This window comes from Chelonia mydas, chromosome 9, assembly GCF_015237465.2.
Source record: "Chelonia mydas isolate rCheMyd1 chromosome 9, rCheMyd1.pri.v2, whole genome shotgun sequence".
NCBI classification, from domain to species: Eukaryota; Metazoa; Chordata; order Testudines; family Cheloniidae; genus Chelonia; species Chelonia mydas.
In genome coordinates, this window is record NC_057855.1 from 59068705 (window position 1) to 59093108 (window position 24404).

The 24404-nt window shown below is 46.9% G+C and overlaps 1 protein-coding gene across 3 annotated transcripts in view; it reads left to right on the top strand.

Annotated features, from left to right (window-relative positions):
- The window catches only part of MID2 (midline 2), a 329458-nt gene that overhangs the window by 45653 nt on the left and 259401 nt on the right, over nt 1-24404 (top strand). For 2 of the 3 annotated variants that reach the window (XM_037908993.2, XM_037908992.2), the window contains one exon: nt 12171-12886. In XM_037908993.2, the coding sequence (XP_037764921.1) occupies nt 12227-12886 (660 nt within the window). In that variant the 5' untranslated portion in view covers nt 12171-12226. Of the gene's footprint in view, nt 1-10425; nt 10551-12170; nt 12887-24404 lie in introns of all 3 variants that reach the window. The other variant, XM_037908991.2, reaches the window with a different exon arrangement.

Sequence of the window (24404 nt, forward strand, 5' to 3'; positions counted from 1 at the left end):
TTCACGTTCCAGGTTTCCGTTCTGAGCCTGGTGGATTTTGTTTATTTCACTCACTAACTCACACAATATGAAAAGAACATTACTAAGGTGCAAAGTCAAGCATGCCAAAGTTAGGAAATGCCAGAATTAAGGTTGCCTGTCCAAATTTAATTTGGCCTTCTTGTGTGTGTGCATTGTGACAGTCTTTAATTACAGGTTTCAGAGTAGCAGTTGTGTTAGTCTGTATCCACAAAAAGAAAAAGAGGACTTGTGGCACCTTAGAGACTAACAAATTTATTTGAGCATCAGCTTTCGTGAGCTACAGCTCACTTCATCGGATGCATTCTTTAATTACATGATCACATACTGTTTTTTCCACCTACCCTCTACCTCATTCAGTGCACAGGATGGATCTACTCTGGGGATGCATCAAGGATGGGCAGTGAAGGGGACTGTTCTCTGTAGGATCTGCGCTTCATTTGTTGCAGAAGCTGGAATGTGCTTGGAGAATAAGGCAAGGGAATCATAGAATATCAGGGTTGGAAGGGACCTCAGGAGGTCATCTAGTCCAACCTCCTGCTCAAAGCAGGACCAATCCCCAACTAAATCATCCCAGCCAGGGCTTTGTCAAGCCTGACCTTAAAAATATCTAAGGAAGGAGATTCCACCACCTCCCTAGGTAACGCATTCCAGTGTTTCAACACCCTCCTAGTGAAAAAGTTTTTCCTAATATCCAACCTAAACCTCCCGCACTGCAACTTGAGACCATTACTCCTTGTCCTGTCATCAGCTACCACTGAGAACAGTCTAGATCCATCCTCTTTGGAACCCCCGTTCAGGTAGTTGAAAGCAGCTATCAGATCCCCCCTCATTCTTCTCATCCGCAGATTAAACAATCCCAGGGACTACAGGAAGAGAAAGGACATTCTCATGGGTAGGGCAATTGAACGTTGCCCTGGAGAACTGGATTGTATCCTGCCTGCTTCAGAGTATAGTGGAGTTTGAGCTTCTCAGGGAAAAGAGCACCAATTTTTTTAACACAAGCAAAACATATTTTTCCTGAGACGTGTTCTTAGAAATAGATGAACTGTTTTGGTTTAAATAAAAAAAATAATAAAAAAAAATCAGCTTGAGGCATGGAAAATTTGCTCCCCAGTGGTAAAAGTTACAAGCAACTGAAAATGGTCTTAAATTTGGAAGTGTCCGGTAGCCTTAACAGGTGTTGCTACCAGCCCTGCCTTTAATTATCTGCAAACAGAGTTGACTAGTGAGCTGCAAAACTTGCAGAAAACACACGATTATTTTGCCTAGTCAGTTCTAGAGAAGAATGAGGAATTGGAGAAGGAACTAATAGAGGTGAAATTAAGCGCTGGCAAATGCAAGACAATGTCTATGGGAAGGGAGAATGTGATCTATTCATGCACCTTGGTGGTTTCTAAATTAACTGTAACCACTTACGCAAGGGACCTTGATGTCAATGTACACTGGTCAATAAAACTACTGCTCAATATGCAAAAGGCATAATTAACCTGTGGAACTCATTACCACAGGATAGCATTGAGGCCAAGTGCTTAGGAGGATTAGATTTTTATGGGGTAAAGAGATTATCCACAGCTATGTTAGGTAGGATTTTTTTTTTAAAATGTGGAATACCTTCATGTTTCAGGGCAAAAATTAACTGCCTAATCAGATGGAATTATGAAGAAATGTGTTTGTGGAGATTCTTCCAAAATCGGCTAATACGGGGTTTCTTGCACTTTCTTGTGAAGCCTTTGTCTCTGAGTCACTGTCAGAGACAGGCTAGCGGACTGTAAGGATCAGTGGTCTGATCTGGTGTGGCAAATTCCTAACAAACGCATAGAAACGGCAGCCATCAGTTTTGAGCATAAAGGTACCATGTTGAGCTGTAACTACGTTTTGGGAGTTGCATGGATTGGATACATGAGTGGGCAGTTCACTCCTCGCTGGTCACTAGCTGCAACAGCTCAGTGAGTAAGCAGTACTCACGGTAACCCCAAGGGATGCCATGCAGTAGTGGAGATAAATCCTGCAAGACTGAGATTGGTTTGGGGAGGATCAGAGCCAGAGCTTACGGCTTTAGTGTGGGCAAACCACCATTAGGAGAAGGGGGAGAAGATTTTGCAAAATGATGTTTTTAAGGTGCGTGTATCTTGGGAACTCCTTGCTCTAATGACTAGGGTTGCCAACTGTCTAATCACACAAACCCAAACACCCTTGCCCTACCCCTTCTCTGAGGCCGTGCCCCCACTTACTCCATTCCCCCTCCCCCTGTTGCTCGCTCTCCCCCACCCTCACTCACTTTCACCCGGCTGGGGCAAGAGGTTGGGGTGCAGGAGCGGGGTGCGGGCTCCGGGCTGGGGGATGGAGCCGAGGGGTTTGGAGTATGAGAGGGGGCTTCGGGCCGGGGCAGGAGGTTGGGATGCAGGAGGGGGTGCAGGCTCTGGGAGGGAGTTTGGGTGCAGGAGGGGGTTCTGAGCTGGGGCAGGGGGTTGGGGTGCAGGAGTTATGCAGAATGTGGGCTCTGGCCAGGCGGCGCTTACCTCGGGCACCTTCCAGAAGCAACCAGCATGTCTGGCTCCTAGGCTCAGGGGCACCCAGGTGGCTCGACATGCTGTCCCTGCCTGCAGGCACCGCCCCCCGCAGCTCCCATTGGCCGTGGTTCCTGGCCAACAGGAGCTGCGGAGTCCTGCACACAGAGCAGGGACAGCATAGATTCATAGATATTAAGGTCAGAAGGGACCATTATGATCATCTAGTCTGACCTCCTGCACAATGCAGGCCACAGAATCTCACCCACCCACTCCTGCAATAAACCTCTCACCTATGTCTGAACTACTGAAGTCCCCAAATCATGGTTTAAAGACTTCAAGGTGCAGAGAATCCTCCAGCAAGTGACCCGTGCCCCATGCTACAGAGGAAGGCGAAAACCCCCCAGGGCCTCTTCCAATCTGCCCTGGAGGAAAATTCCTTCCCGACCCCAAATATGGTGATTAGCTGAACCCTAAGCATATGGGCAAGATTCACCAGCCAGATACCCATGAAAGAATTCTCTGTAGTAACTCAGATCCCACCCCATCTAACATCCCATCAGGCCTATTTACCATGAATATTTAAAGATCAATTAATTGCCAAAATCATGTTATCCCATCAGCACTCAGAGAAGCCCTGGCCGCCCCTTTGCCTAGGAGCCAGAGGGATGTGCCGGTCAGTTCTGGGAGCTGCGTGGAGCCAGCGCAGGTTGGGAGCCTGCCTTAGCCCTGGGCCCTCGCTGTACCACTGACTGGACTTTTAGAGGCCTATTAAAATCTCCCAGGTGGCTTTCAATAGCCACCGGGAGATTGATGCCGATTCCAGGAGACTCCTGGCCAATCTGGGAGGGTTGGCAACCCTACTAAAGACCGCAGATTTGGACTGCTCATGCTACACAGTGAGGCATTACAAATTTCGAGATAATCCGAGTAAGCATGCAGGTTTTAGAGTATGGAGAAGAGTCTCCCTTTAAACAGATAGCGATGCTCAATCTTACCTATAGTGGAGTTGGTGCTCCGCTCTCATACCTGCTCTGCAATCTATATAGCGTCAATGTTGCGTTCAATGACTCTTCTGCTGTCTTTGTCCTTCTTTCGCATGCATCCGATGAAGTGAGCTGTAGCTCACGAAAGCTTATGCTCAAATAAATTTGTTAGTCTCTAAGGTGCTACAAGTACTCCTTTTCTTTTTACAGCTGCTTTTGTTTCTCAGCATCAACAACTTGCCATCAGTGTAGTTTTTATCCTGCCACAGCTTCTTTGTCCTGGCTCTAATAGACCGGCACTCTGTTGAACAGGAAGTATCCATGTACTGATACGTATGACACGCTTGGCAGAGCAGAATCTGCCTATTCTATTAGGAGAAAAAAGATTACAAAAGAAGGGACTAAGGAGAGAGCTTTGTTCATACCAACTTGCTGATAATGAGCTCCAGAGGAAGAGGCTTGTTGCTTCAGAGGTGAAGGGTTCTGGCAGGCCACAGTGGGTCCTTGCATCAGGGATTTAAGGTGGACCTATGAAGTCAGAACCAGAACATGTTTGTTGCAGTAAATGAAAATCTGATCATTGACTGCCCTGGCAAGCGCTCTCTGGACTGCTATGGCACCTACTGATCCCAGGAGGAACCATTCGCTTCTCTTTGATTTTGCAAAGCCTCCAAGAGGAGTATTGAGGTTACCTTCCAGGACTGTGCTTGCCTGGGACTGCTCCTTAATTGGGTTAAAATAGCCGCTGATTAATGACACCATCTCAGAATATCTCTTTCCCATGTGGTCTCATGAAATCAATTGGCTTGACAGTGCAGGGGACAATCGGCAGGGGGCTGGGGCAGCAAAATAGGTAATGATGGTGTATTGTGGGAGTGGCTGCTAGGATGAAAACCGTGGTTATTTTCCACCTTGCCCAGGCTGGTGAGAGCTCTGGGGCAGAGATGCTGAGGATCTTCTCAGCCATATTGGGAATGGGCTTTACTTATGGCCAGCACTGCTCTTAGGAGCCCCACCCGCAGCGGCCTGTGTTGGGTTATCTGTAAAAGGATCTCTAATCTGCTTTTGTGCGCGGTGCTGCTCGTCTTCCTGTTGAGCAAATTCCTTTGACTCCCTCACCTGCACTCTGCTCACCAACTCACCTCTGTGTTTAGTGATGGAAAGTGTGGCTCACACACCAAGTGTGGAGTTCTGGATTGTGGTACGTGGCTGCTTTTGTCTTCAGCATAGAGTTGTAGCTCAAAGGCTGCAGCTCCCAGCATGTAATGCTCCATCCTGACCAAAAGGAGCTCTGCAGGCCACATCCTGATGTTAAAGATGGGTACTGGCCCCACTTCGCCCGCCCCTATGCTGGAGAGTTAGAGGAACCCTGGCACCAGAATGAGGCTCGCAGAATTTGATCTACATTTAAAATTGCCCCCTTAGATGCTAAATGTTTACCAATTTCTTACTGAATTAGCACCTTAGATGAGGTTTTGATGAAGCAGAAAGAATGCTGGCAATAGCTGATGTCTGATACCTGAACCCCTCTGCTGAGTGGGTGGGAGACTATCGGCTGCTGCATGGAATGACATTTCAGCAGAATTGCTGCTTAAATATCAATGGAGACCAATGTGAAGCTGCTTGTAACACCAAAATTTTGACAAGCAGAGGCCCTAGGTAGATATGCTGGGAAGGCAACGTCTGTACCAATGGATTATATAACAACATGGAAAGGCATCCCACCCAAGTGTTTCCATGGCAAAAAATACTTGCTTTTATGTTGAACTTTACTGAAACACTGATTCCTGTAACTGTAGCCCTATCCAGCAGCTGCTTTCCTGTAGTTTCCCCAGAGGGTGATTTGTGCTGTGGTTTGGAATAGCTGATCTCTCGGACCCTCATGCCGAGCCCGTGCATTATGACACTTGCTGCTACCTCATGCCTTGTTAATATTGTATAGGTTTTATATTTAGGGAGTTAATTACTGTAAACAAAGCAGATTTTAATCAAATCAGCTGTTCTATCCACTGCATCAGTCACAGACATCAAAGTGAACATCAAAGAGAGAAGAATAAAAGCACTTTGAAAGCAGAGCCAACTGATTCACCCAGGTGCATCTGGACTAGCTTCCCAGTCCATGTCGTTTCTCTGTTTGCTTTAGACCCATTTCAATGGTTCTTTCAGTTATCCCAGATCTAATAGATATTGAAGTGCTGGGCAAAGGAGATTACCGTAAGAATGGCAGTATGAGAACAAAGCAATGGTTCACGTAGTCCAGTTTTTTGTCTCCTATTGCTTGAAGGAAGGTGTAAAATCTCTACAGTGCATCTACCCGTGCAATGCTGTTGTGGGGGACTAACTCAGATGGTGAGTAATTGTGACAAAAAGCAGTGGTTCCCAAACTTTTCCACGCGTGACCTGAATCTCAGATGCATTGTTTCTCATGACCTGGACAGAATGGCATCCTTCATACAGCATGACCTTGCATGGACCCTATGTGCAAGATCACACTGTGATTTTACAAAATGGTGTCCTCCACACACCTGGGATTGTCCCCACTTAGGATCGCGACCTGTAGTTTGGGAACTGATGCTGTAAAGCAGAAGGACGCAATTCTCTTGGGAATATCCTAGCCATTGTAGCTGCAGCAGGTGTTATTCTTACTAACCAGCGGCACCAGTGACTCCATAAAGAAAGTTACAGGAACCTTTCCTTTTATAATCCTTGCTTGCATATCCTTTGCTAATGTTTTTAGAAAGGCAGACAAACCCATTTTGGCCTGCAATCCCTCTTCCTTCGCCCCAGGTCAGAGGAGAATGTACTTAGTTAGGGCTCATTTCTGCAACTCTTGTATTGCCACTGATTTGAATGAGATGACTTGTGATAGTAAACACTGCTCTCCGTATGGACTGCTGAATTCTGTTTATAAGCACTGGCTTCTTAAAAATAAAGCAGGTGGGCTAACCTAATTGGAGCCTCCCACCTCAGCAAGTGACACATGCTGAGTCAAGGGTGGTTGTAATAAAGGTCAGAAGGTCACAACTCTCTGAACAAACAGAAGGAAATGCAGTGTAGTTGCTAGCAGGAGCAACAACAGTGAGGAATAGCCAGTATGGTGGTGAAACAGATATTTAACCCAATCCCTACCATCAGCACAGGCCTGGATGTCACAAAGGAGTACAGCGGAGTCCGCTCAGGAGATGAAAGTACTGGGGCACGTGGCAAAGCTTCTTGGCTGCTCCCCTCACTCTGCCATGGCTCAGACAGGCGTTGTGGTTTGAGAACCGGCACTAGGGCAAAGGGAAAAGCTAGTGCTGGGAACTGTTTCCTTTCTCCAAATGTTTTTGGACACAGCTGCTTTTCCACACTCCGAGATTTGGGTACTTTTGGCAGGCCTCGGAAAGGTTACTGCAGCAGTAAGATACATTACATTTTCAATTACTTAATTTTATCAGCTCTGTGAGCTGGTGTGGGCAGAGATGAAAGTCTGCTCGAGGCACTTGCAAGTGTTATTCCAGGCAATTCGGAATAGATCGTATGATACGTGGGGACTGGCTCAGGCAGGTTCCAACAAGCTGCCTGCATTATTGAATGTTTGAAGATGTCTGAAGCTGGGCTGGGAAGCTGGGTCCCCAAGCCATGCTGCTGTCAGTCCACTTATGGTCAGGGAGCGGCTGCTGGTGGTGCCTGCAGGTTGCGTAGGAGCCTGTCATGTCCCTGTGATCTTAGCGATTGCTCTGGGCTTTGGAGCCGTTTCAGGGAATTGCTCTTGTAGGAGTTGGAGACAGAAACCCACGGTGGGACACTGACGCAGCAGGAGGAGGAACTGGCCCGGTCAATGTGGTGCAAGGGTCTTCTGTCCCTAGGATTAACCTGTGACATTCCCAAAGTGCCCCTGCTCCTTCCCCTGCCTGTCAAACCCTCTCTGCCCTGAGCACCACTGTGCTGAAGCCTCAAGCACCATCCCAGCTCTCAAACCTTCCTGACCACTCCCCCTCCAGTGAGACGCCTCCAAAGTGCCTCCCAGCTACCAAACCCTCTTCTCCAGCTGCCAGAGCGCACTCTGCCCCACCTGTTTTCATGTCAATGTCTAGGTCTGGGGATGGTAATTAGAACAGACTCCTTTATCTCCAGAATTACCGCCCCCCCCCCCCGCCCCGCCAGGGTGCCCAGACAGCAAGTGTGAAAAATAGGGACAGGGGGTGGAGGGTAATAGGAGTCTATATAAGAAAAAGACCCCAAAATTGGGACTGTCCCTATAAAATCCGGACATCTGGTCACACCCCCCCCCCGCCCCCCGGTGACTGTGGCATCAGGGGAAGGCACTCTTCCCTTCCCAGATAACGTAGGGGAGTTAGTGCTTTGAGAGTGCCTGACAATAGGGCGTGTAGCCATTGCTAGCCCCAGACAGCCGGTGCTGCACTCCCAGCATGCCCTCTCTGTTGCAGTCCCATGGATTTCATTAGAATTACTCCTGACTTACACCAGGGAGAGACCAGCCTGGCCCCAGGCCTGCAGGAACTACAACAAAAGAAGTCTGGTGCAATGTTTTATTCCAAGGGTAGGTATTGTTTGGAGCGTCTGCTCTGAAGGAATTCAGGCAGGTTGGTCTGCGCGTGGTCAGCACATGCTAGTCAGTCCGACATGTGAAGGAACGACAAAGCTGCAAAGCGGAGTATGATTGTTTCCACCAATGTCTTTAGGGAGATGGCATCGGCTCACCTGGAGGCTAGTGCATGGCTGTGGCTGAGGGAGCTGCAGTGGTGCAATGCTGGAGGAAGGGCAGGTCCTTTTAGCTGGGTCCGAGGTCCCTCAGTTGAGGGAAGTGCTGATGCTTTGGATTGGTGGGTGGGTTCTTTCCATCCGAGGCTGGTCATAAATGTTAAGAGAGCTTGCACTCCTACCAAACAGTTGCTCCCTGGGGCAGGGAGTAATTATTCAGATTGGGGACCTTTTTGGTACACAGGACTTCCCTCAGGAGCAGAACTGCCACTGAGAGAGAGAAGTTTGTCGCTCCAGTGATGGATGCAATCGTGTACATGGGATGACTGCCTCTGATGGCAAAGTGCCCCACTACTCACAATGTAATCTGAGGCTTTGCTACCAGGATCTTCCCATAGGAATGACTTAGTCCAGTGGTTTTCAACCTGTGGTCCGTGGACCCCTGCGGGTCCACAGACTATGTTTAAGATTTCCAAAAGGGTCTGCACCTTCATTTGAAAATTTTTAGGGGTCTGCAAATGAAAAAAGGTTGAAAACAACTGATTTAGTCTATTAATTCTTTCAGAGTCAGGGATGTTATATTGAGGAACAGATTTTACTTAGACCACATTGTAGGGTTTCGTGGGGGCAATGAAAGGTGCTGTGGTCTAGTGGATTGACCATGGGGCTGGGATCCAGGAAGCTGAGTTCTAATCCCATTTGTCACCAATTTGCTCTCTGGACAAGTCTCTAATTCCTCTATGCCTCAGTTTCTCCATCTCTGAAATAACTCCTCCTTACCTGCTTCTCAGGAACTTGTAAGGATGACCGAGTCATTGCCCGTCAAGCACTCTGCTATGTCAATGCTAAGGACTGTGTTCTCTTGAGTCTAAATAGATTTTAAAGTTACTTTGTTGCTAAGATGTAATAAGAGTAATCGAATGTGATGATTTAGGTTTAATATTAAAAAGCTGTGTGTGAAAGCCCCTGCCGCTCTCTAGCAGAAATTAATGAGCTTCCTCCATTCCGATGGCTATGCGTTTATCACTGACAGTGCTGCTGCTGCAGACACAGGGATAAATAAACAGCCTCCCGCCTCTAGAAATGTGGCACCCCGAGTAGTGCATGGGAGGCTGTTTGCAAGTGTGTCAGGGGTGTGACGGACCAAGGGAACAGCTGGTGCCAATCTGGAATGACTGGGGCTGGGTTGTTGACTGGTTTGCCCCTAATTTTGAAGGCAAAGGGCAGGCTGGATAACTGACCCCTCCGTTTACTGGTGGAGTTTCTGCTGAGAACCCCCCTCTGAGTGGCTATCCGCAGGCATGCCCAGCCGCCACACCCCTGGTCAGAAGAGGCTGGGCCTGCCCACAGAACACGGGTGGCTGCTCTTTCAGAGTGGTCCAGACTTGGTGGGGGCTGGAGGAGCCACCTTGTGGGAGGGTGGGAAACAGCTGCCCCATTCCTCAGTGGAGAGTCCCCCTGCTGGGCTGAGGGGCAGGGCGAAGGCACAGGAAGGCAGGGGGAGGCCATGGGGCTAAGAAGGAGCCTCCCCAGCGAACGAAGACTGCTCCCTCCCACAGGCTCAGCCAGCACTAAGTTACCCATAGGCAGTTTCCCTTTGCCCTCCTGGGAGAAGGGGAGGAACAGGAGTCTGTGTGTCTTGCCCTGGGCAAGTGTCCCCCATACCTCCCATGCACACACCAGGGGTAAGAAACCCCCCAGGTCGGCCAAATGCCCATCCTGCCTGTCCCTTTGAGACACGGCAGTGCCACGAGTGCTTGGCACATAACCAGCTCCTTCCAGCTATTCTCTTTGATAGCCAGCTCCGAGCATTGTGCATTGCAGGGCCTGTACCAGCCCCACTGTTTCCCGGATCGGTAATTGCTCTGTCTCCCTTGTGTTAGGTGGTTCCCACCAGAGTCGATCTAGAAGAGTGGCATGTGAGTTTTTATCGAGACCATGCTCTGTGAATGTACCCTTCAAACAGTTTCAGCTCCCGGCTCCCGGCAGGGGAGCAGTGAAAATGACCAATTATTTATTGGTTTGCCAGCAGTACAGTGCGCTCCTCCTTAACGCAGAACAGAACTAGTGGGAGCACGTGTCACATATACACAGCCAGACTTTCCTGCAGCCTACTGCAGTGCCCCTGCTTGCTGATTAGCCTTTGCCACTCTGCATCATACCAGGTACGGGAGCACTTGGGTGAACCTGTTTTTTCCTCTCCTTAGTGCCTGCAGTCCATTATTCTAGGGTGTTTTGGAAGTGAAAATTTCCACCTGGAAAAGAAGCTGATGTGAGGTCTGGAAGTGGTTTTACCAAACAACCTCCACCGCAGATGGCCATTGCTCATCCAGTAGGTGTTTAATAATTACACTTGGAAGGATTAGATTTGTAATGGTGAATGTTGGTACACATCAGTTTCACGGCACACACAGAAACTGAGGAAAAAGTATGTCCAGCAGTAATAATCAAAAAGTAAGAGAAATGCCACTTGAGAACTTTTGAGCATTTAGGGATGTTTCAGTTGTATATTTTGACATGTAATCATGCTAATTTTTGTTTTAATGGTTATAGAGCTTTAACTCTCTGACTTGCAATGTCTGTTGCCATTATATCATTATTGTCTTGCTCCCCTGGTGTGTGACCCCTTCCCATAATGTTAGACAACTGTGAAAAAACCTAAAAAATGGATTGAAAATAAACATCAATATTATCTGTCAAAATGATCAAAGCCCACAAACTTCTGCCACACCTGTTAATAACGTAGAGAGTGTTGGTGCGTGTCAGAGCATCACTTATGCTTTTTTTCAGCCATCTGAGGAGCAACTGCCATCTAAACTCAACTAATTGCCTCTTTTTAAGCACTTTTGTTGAAGGCAGCTGACCTGGGCCGAGGGGCGGGAGAAAGTTGGGGTTGGGGCTGGGGGGATGGGTGAGCTGCTACTTGGTTTGCCAGGAATGAAATGGAGCAGCCAGTTTTACCCAGGGCAGCAGGGAGCAATTTGAGTTCACTAACTGTGAAATCAGAGCCATTTATTGTTCTGTGCTCAGAAATGCATTTTGTGATGCAGCTTAAAGCAGGGCATCTGAACAGAGCCCATTTCAAACCTTCCTCAGAGGAGGCTGTGTAAAAATATAGCCCTGTTTTCTTCCAGCTGGAGATGATTTAGGATCCCCTGCATTCTTCCTTGAAGTGCTTTGGCGAAAATAGAGCGATGGAAGTTTAGAGACTATCATCTCACTCTCCTCCCTTCCCCACCCCCACCCCAAAGACTGAGGAGCTGGTTCAAACACACAGCAAAAGAACAATACATTGGAGTCCTTGACTGTTTTGCTTGGTCAGAGGTTCCAAGACTCCAGTCTTTCCCTTCCCGTGCTTTCCCTGGGATCCTTCCCCGAAGAGAAGTAGGTGCTTTCTAATCAGTAGAGAAAATGTTTAGGGTTTTATTGTTGCTACTAGTTTTTCCTCCTTGATGTACGCCAGAATTCTCATGCACACAAGACAGGCACGATCCCCCCTGTTTTTTGTCTTCTGCAGTGTGAAACTGCAGTTTTCCTTGCCTTAGCTTTTTGCATTTATGTCCCATGCTTCCTTCCCAGGCGAGAGGGAAAGCCAAGAGTTGGCTCCCCTCCTCTTCCCCCCCCCCAATTTCCTGTCTGAAAATATTTCTGAAAACTGTGAGTCAATGTCTCAGCTTTGTATGAATATGATCTTGAGGATGTGATGGAAGGTTTTGGACCATCCCCGGCCATGCTCATGTGAATGCAGTGCATTTAAGATCCACACTGGCTGCATGTCTGATTTTTCTCTGTCATCCCTCCCTCCTTCCCCCAAGAAAATGTCTGGTCTTAGTTGCTGGTACACAGGAGTCACTGCTATCTTTCCTTTTGCTGATGCTAATGTAGTTCCTGATGTCTTTTGCATTGAGTAGCTTGCTCTCACACTGCCCATTTCTCCTGTTCTCTCTTGTAGGTATCTGACCAGCTTCCTTGGTTTTTGATGCTGAAGCAGGATTGTTTTAACTAAAGATGGAAACACTGGAGTCGGAATTGACCTGCCCAATCTGCTTGGAGTTATTCGAAGACCCTCTGTTGCTGCCGTGTGCTCACAGCCTGTGCTTCAGTTGTGCCCATCGCATCTTGGTGTCCAGCTGCTCCTCCAGCGAGTCGATAGAGCCCATCACAGCATTCCAGTGCCCCACCTGCAGGTATGTCATCTCCCTTAACCACCGTGGCCTAGAGGGCCTCAAGCGGAATGTGACCCTGCAGAACATTATAGATCGCTTCCAAAAGGCTTCTCTGAGTGGCCCCAATTCCCCTAGCGAGAGCCGCCGAGAGAGAACATACCGCAAGAGTCCTGCCATGTCCAGCGAAAGGATAGCGTGTCAGTTCTGTGAGCAGGACCCACCGCGGGATGCGGTGAAGACCTGCATAACCTGCGAGGTGTCCTACTGTGACCGCTGCCTCCGGGCCACGCACCCCAACAAGAAGCCGTTCACCAGCCACCGCCTGGTGGAGCCTGTGCCAGACACACACTTCCGAGGACTCACTTGCTTGGAGCACGAGAACGAGAAAGTGAACATGTACTGTGTTGCGGACGACCAGCTGATCTGTGCCTTATGCAAACTGGTGGGACGCCACCGAGACCACCAGGTGGCGTCGCTGAGTGATCGATTTGAGAAGCTCAAGGTAAGAATCACTGGCTTTCCCGAAACAAGAGGTGTGAGCTGGGGAGGGTCCTTCGCGGCTTGCTGCACTCGCCCGAAACCAGGGGTGGCCAAACTTTGCAAGAAATGGAGCAGGTGCCAGCTGGGAGCATGATGGGGCATTGCATGCTGGGAGCTGCAGTTTCAGTGGGCCTCAGCTCTATGGTGAAGTGTCATGAGTCAAATGGTGGAACACCGTGAACTGCTGCTCTTTGGTCACCTGGTTCGGTGGCAGAGCCCTAGTGCCACGAGGAAGGCTGCTGCTTGCTGGGAGTTGGATAGCCTTCCTTGTAGGGACTGTGGTTTTCCGGTGGAGTATTTTCAAAGCTAAATCCGTTCCAGATGTCCTAGTCAGTCTCTTATTTACACCTAATTAACCCTCCAGGCTCTAGAAGGTCCATAGGCTAATGAAAGTTGAAAGATCCTTTAGCGGTGAGATCTGCAGATCATTGGCATCTAGAGGGTTAAGCGAACCACACGAGAGAGAGAGAGAGAGAGAGAGAGAGAGAGAGAGATCCTGCTTGTATGATTGCAGGAAAGTCGTTCATTTTCTGCTGATCTACATGTCACGAGTTCAGTCCTCAGGCGTGCTAACAAAACCATAGAGCCCACAAAGTACAGAGCAAGCCTCCCTGTGCCCCAAATTAGAGGGAGTCTCTGTGTGTAGTAGAGAATGCAGTGGTGGCAGCAGCACCAAGAACGTCAGCATAAGAGAGGGTGCAGGGCTGGTTTGGAGTAATGGGCAGGGGTGGGGAGGGGGAGCTTCAGGGTAATGGAGAAGCCAGTACTGGGGCTGGGCACTGCGTGCAGGGACTTATGAGATCTGGTGCTGGCTGTGGCTAGCGGACCCAGGAATCTCAGGGATTTGCTTAGTATTTACTGTGCAGATTCTCCTACTGAAAAATCTTCCGTGCACGTCCCTGCAGGTTTCCCAGGTCGTGGATCTTCCAAGCTGCTGCTTTCCCTGTCCCAGCAATGGGTCCTGCAGGCAGACCTTTGCTGTGTCTATTGGCTGGCTGTAATTTCCACAATGAAGGATTACTGGAGGTGGGGTGTGTGTGACTCTGCGCAGATCAATGGTGAAGTGTCATTGAAATTAGAGGTGTACTCTCCCCCGGATTCACTCCCTGCAATGGAAGTGATTTGGGGTGCATCTGTTCCCTCCCTGATGCAGGCATGCAGTGTAATCCCCCTGAATGGGAATTATGTCTGCACACATTGCACATGAGAAAATGTCCTCCCATCCTTCCTGTCCTTCTGTATTTGAAGCTAGAATCCCAGCTTTCTCCCCAGGGCTGGATGGGACCAGTGCCTGCCATCTGGGACTGCAGGGTGAGCTGGACTAAGCAGATCATCTGGGGGCACTCTGCCACAAACAGCAGATCCCGGTCCAGGTGTGAATATGGCTGCGTGCATTTAATTGTGGTAATGACTATGCAGGTTAGATTTGGCCCTCAGGCCCCAGGCAGTTTGTCATTGGGCTCCATGGTTTCTCGCCACGTTGGCTAGGCCCTGGATTAAAGCTGTTGGTTTATTAACCAATGGGAGCCTTGTCTCTCTGTTTTCCCTCACCCCAACCTCCCATTCCCCCTCCATTCAGTGCCTGGTTACGCATGCCCAGGCTCCTTAGTCTCTCTGCACTGGAGAAATTTAGCAGCCTTTATTTATCCCGTAAGGACAAAAGTCTTCTGTTTCCTTTCTTTGTCTCTGAGGATGGCTGGTCTGTCTAGCACCAGTGGGGGTATTACTGCCAGCCCTCCCCAGGTTGGCTTGTCCAAAGCTTTGTTGGGTTGACTCCACGACTGGCTCTTGTTCCATGAGATAAGGCCCGGAAAATGAAGGTTACTCAATGGCACTTGGTCAGAACACACACACTGCTTGGCGAATAGCTGACTGAGTGTTGAGGACAGTAACCTATCTGGCAGCATGGCTGCATCTCCCTGCTCGACAGCCTTCCTTTAGCCTCTCTCTCTGGCCAGCACTGGGCCCTCCCCTCCACACTGGGCCCGGATCAGTGCTGAGGTGGAGGGTGCTGCTGCAGGTGATTGGTGCCGCCTGTAGCTACAGTATAGTGAACCCATTGAATCTGGAGGCTCCATCTGCCCCTGGGGAGCCCTACCCTGATCTAGCCAGGCAGTGGGCTGGAGGCTCAATGGGAGGGGTAGACATCCTCACTGCAGAGACTGAAGCCGATGTCAGTGCGGCTGAGGAGTCCTGGTCACACTGGCTGAGCTAACCAGCCTTGTACGATGCAGTTCATATGGGTCCGTTTCTGTGGATAACTGTCCTGGGGCCTGATGCTCCCAGGCATGGCATGTTCTGTCATGCTAGCTGTGATGTGCCCCGGGAACTTCCCTTTCCCCAGCTCCCACTTCTGACAGGTACCGACTGAACGCTGCTCACTGGCTCCGTCAACGCAATCCTGACAGCATCTGTCCCCGTTCCTCTGTCAGTCTCCTGCTAGCCAATGCCATTGCAGGATCTGTGCTGGGGACAGCCTCCCCAGCACCACTGAAGCGCAATGGGCAGATGGCACCAGTCAGTCTCCCCTCTCCTGGCCCTGGTGGCCAAAGCTCTGTATCTAGCCATCCATCCCGGGCTATCTGGGCACCTCACAATCATTTGGGGCTTTCAGCGCCACAGCTCCCCTGAGGCACGAAGTGCTGTTACCCCGTTGTATAAGTGCAGAACCAAGCAGCAGGGGAGATTAAGTGACTTGCACAAGGCTATGGTTGAGCTAGGAATTGCCTCTCCTGTGACCTGTCCACTGCTCCATCCTTCCTACCCTCCCATCTCACCTGTCTCTACCATATAAGGACTATTTATCATTTTCATCTGCCTTCCTTTCCCTCCCTCCCCCACCTCCTCCCAGTCCCTGCAGAGAAATGCCTGGAAGTAGCCTTAGGTGTGTTGCCGCCTTGTTCTTTGTGGCTAGGGAATCATCCCTCTGCGGTAGCCTGTGTTCTCAAGCCGGAATATCCCCCACAGTGAAGCAGCAGAAATGGGCGATCATCCCCCCAACACAAGTATATAGCATGTGTTTGATCTGAACTGAATTACTGCTCTGTGCTCTCCAAGTGGGAGAGATCAAACTTCCTGGAATACTTCCCACGGCCCCTGAGGAGTACTGTGAAGCCTGATTTTTAAGCAGCCCTAGTGGCTCCACTGAATCTGAAGTGAACCCGAATGGCTGATATTTGACCTACATACAACATATAAAATTAGAACTCTCTCCCCCCTCCCCTGATGCATTCCATGTAAATCTGCAAAATAGTTTTAATTAATTTTCTTTTCAAATAAAATTAAAAATCTGTATAGCCGGTTACATTACCGACTATGCTAGTAAGACTGTAGCTAATCAGGTTTCCATTAGAACCCTTTTTCACGTGCTCATAACTTTTTTTCATCACTTCTCTTTCCAGTTGAAATTTTCCAGGCTTATTCTCAGCCTGAAGGTGATTTCTTTTTTTAAACATTTGAGCAAAATCAATTCACCTGCTTTTGTTATGTGAGGGGGGTGAAGAAATACTTTTCCCTCTCTAGCAAAACCACCAGGCACCTTTTCATGCACAGGTTAGATTTCTAAATAAAAGGACTGATGACTGGACAATGAAACTTTCCAGAAGTCTTGTCCTAACTGAGGGCTATTCTCCAGACTAATCTGCATCCACAGAAACAAACACTAATCACAAATTGTTTAAATTGACTATTTTTTCACATTTATAGTACGAAAATACGATCTAAGGACTATCGGATAACAGAAATAAATGGAATGGTAGCCATTGAAACAGTCAGCATTTGTCAATGGCTACCCCACATTGGTGATGCTGCCTAGGTTTCTTATTAAAGTGTCTCAGATACCACTGTGATAAATAGTGATGTTTAGTGGTGACCTCTGCAACATAGGCACTGACTCTGTGGGTGTTCTAGGGCTCAAGCACTCACTGAAAAAAAATAAGGGATGCTCAGCACCCACCAGCCAGAGCTGTTCGGCGGAGCAGCTGATCAGCGGCTTAGTGGCTGTCGGAAGGTGCTCAGGGGTGGTGGAGAGCAGCGAGAGCGGAGCTAGGGCGGGAAGAGGCAGAACGAGGGCGGGGCCTCAGGGGAAAGGGCAGAGTGGGGGCAGGGCCTCAGGGTGGAGCAGGGGTGGAGCACCCACTGGGTAAAACAGAAGTCGATGCCTGTGCTCTCCAGTATTGTAGTTTCCTAGTTCTGCAGATGTTGTCTGTGTTGGTGTTGCAGTGCAGCATTCTGTTTGGGTCACAATCACTTTGTGGAAGAAAGGTAGCAGAGGCTCCCCTGGAATAGTACTTGGGGTATGCTACTGACCCCCAGGATCAGTATATGGCTATGGATAGAGACCTTTTTAATATTTTTAATGAAGTAAATACTACTGGGAATTGTGTGATTATGAGAGACTTCAATTTTCCTAATATAGGTTGGAGAGCAAGTGCTACTAATAATGGTAGGGCCCAAACATTCCTGGATGTGACAGCCAATGTATTTCTTCATCAAATAGTCCCTAAATCAACAAAACGTGATGCCATTTTAGATTTAGTATTGGTGAGTAGTGAGAACCTCCTAGAAGAACAGATTGTGAGGACAGCTTTGGTTTGAGTGATCATGAGCTAATTCAGTTTAAACTAAATGGAAGGATAAACAACAATAGGTCTGCAACTAGCGTCCTTGATTTCAAAAGGGCAAACTTTAAAAAATGAAGGGAATTAGTTAGAGAAGTGGACTGCACTGAAGAACTCAAGGATCTGAATGTGAAGGAGGCCTGGAATTACTTTGTCAAAATTGCAGAAATTATCTGAAGCTTGCATCCCAGGCAAGGGGGAAAAATTCATAGGGAAGGATGGCAGACTAAACTAGTGAACAAGCACCTCAACAGGTGATTAAGAGAAAGTAAGGAATGGAATATGGGATGGATCAGCAAGGAAAGCTACCTCTTGGAGGTCAGAAAGTGTAGAGAAAAAGTGAGGACTGTCAAAACCAAAGCAGAGTTAGACTTTGCAAAGGAAATTAAAACCAATAGTAAAAGGTACTTTTGCCAGATAAAGAAGACAAAGAAAGAAGTGGGATTGCTAAACACTGAGGATGGAATGGAATGGAGCTTAAAGATAATCTAGGCATGGCCCAACATCTAAACAAATACTTTGCCTTGGTTTTTAATAAGGGCAATGAGGAGGTGGCGGGCAATGGCAGGATGGCTAATGAGAACAAGGATATGGAAGTAGAAACTACCACATCCAAAGTGGAAGCCAAACCCAAACAGTTTAATCAGGGGTCCTGGATAATCTCCATCCAAGAATATTGAAGGAATTGGCACACGAAATTGCAAGCCCAATAGCAAGGATTTTTAATGAATCCAAGAACTTGGGGGTCATATCCTATGACTGGAGAATTGCTAATATAGTATCTGTATTTAAGAAAGGGGGAAAAGCGATCTGGGAAACTGCAAGTCTGCTAGCTTGACCTCAGTTCTTAGCAAAGTCTTAGAACAAATTTTGAAAGAGAGCGTGATTAAGGACATAGAGGTAAACAGTAATGGGGGGGCGGACGGGGGACATACACAACAACAACATGGTTTTACAAAAGGTAGATCGTGCCAGAAACCTGATCTCTTCCTCTGAGAAGATAATCTATTTTGTAGACAAACGAAATGCAGTAGATCTAATCTACCTGGATCTCAGTAAAGCAACTGATACAATTTCATATGGGAAATTATTAGTTAAATGGGGATTAATATGAGACTGGAAAGGTGAGTAAGAACCTGTTTAAAGAGGCGACTACAACAGGTCATGCTGAAAGGTGAACTGCCAGGCTGTAGGGAGGTTACTTGTAGAGATCCTCAAGGATCAGTCTCAGGTCTAATCTTATTTACCATTTTTATTAATGACCTTGACACAAAAAGTGGGAGTGTGCTAATAAAATTTGTGGATGACACAAAGTTGGGAGGTATTGCCAATACGGAGGAGCACCAGACTATCACACAAGAAGATCTGGACGACCTTGAAAATGGGAGTAATAGAAATTGGATGAAATTTAATAGTGTGAAGTGCATGGGATTTAGGGACTAACAACAAGAATTTTTGCTATAAACTGGGGATGTATCAGTTGGAAGCGACAGAGGAGAAAGATCTGGGTGTATTGCTTGATCACAGGATGACTGAGCTGCCAATGTGATGTGGCTGTGAAAAAGGCTAATCCAATCCTAGCGTGCATCTGGCAAGGTATTTCCAGTAGAGACAGGGAAGTGTCAGTACCATTATACAAGGCACTGATGAGACCTCATCCGGAATACTGTATGCAATTGTGGTCTGCCATGTTTAAGAAAGATGAATTCAAACTGGAACAGGTGCAGAGACGGGCTACTAGGATGATCAGAGAAATGGAGAACCTACCTTACAAGAGGAGACTTAAGGAGCTTGACTTATTTAGCCGAACCAAACAAAAACTAAGGGGAGATATGATTGCTCTGCATAAATACATCAGAGGGATAAACACCAGGGAGGGAGAGGAGTTATTTAACGCTCAACGGCACTAGAACAAATGGATATAAATTGGCCATCAGTAAGTTTAGGCTTGAAATTAGATGACAGTTTCTGACCATTAAAGGAGTGATGTTCTGGAGTAGTGTCCCAAGGGAGTAATGGGGGCAAAAAAACCCTAACTGGCTTCAAGACTGAGTTTGATAAGCTTTTATGGAGGGGATGGTATGATGAGATTGCTTACAATGGCACATGGCCCATATCTTCAATGGCTGAAGATGGGGCTTTAGAGGGAGGAGCACTCTGAGTTACTACAGAGAATTTTTTCCCAGGTGTCTGGTTGGTGGGTCTTGCCCATATGCTCGGGGTCAAACCGATTGCCATATTTGGGGTCGGGAAGGAATTTTCCCCTGGGTCAGATTGGCAGAGACCTTGGCGGTTTTTCGCCTCCCTCTGTAGCATGTGACACAGGTCACTTGCTGGTTTGAACTAGAGTAAATGATGGATTCTCTGTAATTTTGAAGTCTTTTTAAATCAAGATTTGAGGACGTTAGTAACTCAGCCAGAGGTTATGGGCCTATGACAGGAGTAGGAGGGTGAGGTTCTGAGACCTGCAATCTGTAGGAGGTCAAACTAGAGGATCAGAATGGTCACTTCTGGCCTTTGAGTCTATGAGCGGTGCACATTGTGGCACTATAAGAATGTGGTGATGTCAGAAGAGAAGTCAATGTTTTCAATCCTCCCAGTTATTTTTCTATAACTTTCCATCGTCTGTTTTGTCTTCATGTAAACTGTCTGTTTAGTTTCATTGTTACAAATTGACACATTCTGGAGTGTGGGAGAAAGAAGGGTCTGGTAGTAAGGGCAGTAACTCAGCCAATTGCACCTACGTTATGGGGTTTTCCAGGAAATCTCTTGGCTGTCCAGCATGACAGAGTCGGTGTTGCTATGCAAACCTTTCTTTTGGCATTTCCTAGCTTTTGATTGTTTCATTTTCAAATCGTTAGAAACTCAGGTGAATGTGACACTTCCTTTAATATGGATTTAAACTGGAACTGTTTGAAATGTTTTGTTTGGAATTTTTTTCAACAAAAAAAAGCATATTAGTCAAACCTGAAATTTCAGCCGGAAATGGCCATTTTTGATTAAATATTTCAATTTTTTTCACAGAAAATAAAAAATTTGACTTTTTGGACAAACTTTCTTAGGCCAAAATTTTCAGTAAAACCAAAATGCTTGCCTACCTAGCCAAAATGTTTTGGTTGCCAAAATACAAAAACAAGTTTTGATTTTTAATTTTTTTGATGAAAAACCTGAAATATTTTGTAGAAAAAAATTCACAAAAAGGGAAACATTTCCTTTTTCCATCACATTTTTTTTTTGGCAGAAAAATAATAATTAAAACAAAATCCTGACCGCTGTAATTTATACACAAGGAGTATACCTTTGCAGGTGGGTTGTCTAGGTAGGAAGATAGAAGGCTGGGGTCTCCTCTCCTCTGTCCATTCTGCTTGTACATGTGCAGCTACTGGTATTCTTGTGGGAGATGCTGCTTTCTTCTTCCTTGACTTAGAGTCCTTGATAAGGTGCTTAGTTAGAGAGGGCATCCAAAGCAAAGTACAGAAGGATTTCTTTCCTGCTTGCTCTTCCTTTTACTCCAGGGGTGGCCAATATGTTGTTCCTTGTATAGACACCGACTCCAGGGCTGGAGCTACAGGCGCCAACTTTCCAATGTGCTGGGGGGTGCTCACTGCTTAACCCCTGGCTCTGCTGCAGGCCCTGCCCCCACTCCACCCCTTTCCGCCCCCTCCCCTGAGCCTGCCGTGCTCTCCCTCCTTCCTCCTGCATGCCAGGAAACAGCTGATCAGGAGGTGTGGGGAGGGAGGGGGAGGTGCTGATCAGCGGTGGACGGGAGGTCCTGGGAGCGGGGCAGAGGGAGCTGATGGGGGTCTGCTGATGTGTTACTGCAGGCTCTTTGGCAATGTACATTGGTAAATTCTGGCTCCTTCTCAGGCTCAGGTTGGCTTCCCCTGTTCTATTCCCTTTGATCAATATTCAATGTACTTTTTTTCCCTCCTGCATCTTATGAGGAAGGTAGGAATTCCCACAGCAGATCAGACCAGTGGCCCATACAACACAGTATTCTGTCTCTGATGGGGACCAGTACCAGCTGCTTCAGAAAAGGTGCAAGTAATGCTGTACTGGAAAATTCTGGGATGACCTGGGCTTGATAGAAATGTATTTCTAATCCCAGGCAGTTAGTGGTTGGCTTATTCTCTGAACCATGAGAGTAGACATCCATCTGAATGCCTCGCAGAGCTCATATAGCTGAATATTTTTACTATTCACAGGAATGCACAGTCCTCTTCTGCATCACATTACGTTCTTTGCCTTAGTAATATCTGATGGCATTGAGTTCAGCAAATTAATTATGCATTGTGTGAAAATATTCCCCCCTCCCATTTTAAACGTGTTGTCTTTTGATTTCATTAGTATGTCCCCTTTGTCTTGTATTAATAGGCATGCCCTGTGCTTCTAATTGTTTTACATGCCTCTGTCAAGGAACTTCTATTTCGTCTTCTACTGAAAAAAAGTCATAGTCTTCTTAATCACTGCCCATATCAAGTCTTTTCATGCACCTAATAACTTTCTTTGCTTTTCTGTGGATCATTTCTATTTCTGTGTCATCCTTTCAATGATGGGGTGACTAGAACTGAACATAGTATTCATGGTGAGGTGGGTGGGGCCAGTGTTTTCATTGAGCTGTCCCCAATGATGCCCAGGTCTTTCTCTTGTGTGGTTGCAGTTCATTTAAAACATATTGATGAATATGAGTATAGGAGCAGAGATTGTTCCTTCTGTTTTGCATTGCCTTGCACTTGCCTTCTATTAACGTAAGTTGCTGCTGTATTTTCCAGTCATTTAGCTTCATTAGGCCTTTCTGAAGTTCCTCACAATCCTTTCTCTGATGACACAATTTTACATCACCTGGAAATTGTCACCTCCTTTCTCATCCCTTCTTCCAGATCACCAATAAATATGTTAAATTGAACCCATCTTAGCATCCGATGAAGTGAGCTGTAGCTCACGAAAGCTTATGCTCAAATAAATTTGTTAGTCTCTAAGGTGCCACAAGTCCTCCTTTTCTTTTTGCGGATACAGACTAACACGGCTGCTACTCTGAAACCTGCCATCTTAGCATGGATATCTTTAACACCCTTGCATGCTAAACACTGACCCATTTCACTTAATATCTATTTTCTCTCTCTTAACTAGGGCTGATCAAAAATTTCACATCAAACTGTTTTTGACAGACAACTGGGTTTGACAAAACAATTTTTTTTTTTTTAGAAAAGTGTCTGCTTTCCCTAGAAAACTTCAGTTATTTTGCTGAGAAATTGAATGCCTGAAACCAAAATATTTTGCGTAAAAAAACGAGAGATTTTGATTTCCAAATATTGCCCTGGTGCCTCATGGGAGTTGTAGTTTGGTGCCTCGAATCCCTATTCTCTTCTAAAGGTCAGGCTCACCAGCTGGATTACGACTCCAGTGATGCACCATGGCCAGGGACTCCCATGATGCACCATTTCCTCTCTTCAGAAGGTGAGACTATAATCTTACTTTATCCCTCATGATGCACCAGAGAGTCAAGCCTATGGAAAAATGAAAGCATGAGGCACCATGGCAGCATTTCAAAATCAAAAGAGGTGACATTTTGAACACATTTTTTGGCATTTGAATTTCAGCCAAAATGCCAAAATTTCTGCAGAAAACCTCCCAGTTTTTTGACCAGCTCTACTCTTAACACATTTCCAGTCCATGGCAGCACATTGTCACTCTCGTCATGCCTACTTAGTTTCTTTAACAGTCTCTCACGGAGAACGTTATCAATGGCTTTTTGAACATTCAGTTACGTTCTGCTACCTGTTCTCCTTTATCCATTAGTTTGTTGACTCCCTCGGAATTCTGGTAGGTTGGAGAGGTCAGATTCTCCTTTAGAGAAGCTGTGCTGACCTTTCCCAACCAGATGCTGCTCAGCTATGGTTTTTAGAACTGTCTTTGATCCTTTTGGAGATGTTGTGTCCCTTGTCAGGACATGCATCACTAGCTCCACTAGGTTATCTACAGCAGTGCTTCTCAAGCTCTCTGATGGGGGGACCGGCAATTTTTTTTTTTCCAATGTGCGCGCAGACCAGCAGCCGATGGCTCGTGGACTGGCACCAGTCCGCGGACCACCACTTTGAGTAGCACTGGTCTACAGGGCGGGAGGAAGAAATCAGTAGCACTAAGTGTGAGCACTTTTCCTGAACTTTTATAAACTTGACTCAGGAACCTCCTCTGACTTTTCAGCAGAGACTGAAGAAGTTCAAACTTAAGCTGCTGTCCCAATAAGCAGCTGTGTGGCTGTTCTTTTTTTAGACCATATAAACAGCTGTGCTCCTGTTTTGGAGGCTTCCTTTTGAGGCTGAATAGTTCTTCCTATGTGAAAATGGAAAAGTTCATATCGCAGCCTGGAATTTCTGAACCTGCCACCTGGTATTTAATACAATACACAATGGAAGTGTTGCCTGTGTGACAGCTGTGCTGATTTGCTTGATACAGAGGAGTTTTCACACTGCTCATGCATCTGCACCATCAGGAGATTGTCCTGTACCCGTTTTCTTTTTAATGCCATGGGCTGGCCCTTTTCGAAGGCAGCTCCATCTCTGTGCTGTTCAGGGCAGGAGGCATAATCTGCCACTGAAGCAGCAAGTAGCATCAATGATGTAAATACCAAGCATAATAAAACAATTGATTAGTCGCTGTTATTCTTAGTTTAGCCTGCGGTGTGATGCCTAGGGATTTACATGTAATTCCGTGCATCAGTTTGAGAATAAATACATTTAAAACTAGCCATCTTTCCTACATTCTGTTTCAGATGCTTTGAAATATATCCATTTCCAACTTTACTGTTTCATATTGATGCTTATGATTTAAACAACACTGTCAGTTCTCATTGGGCTAGAG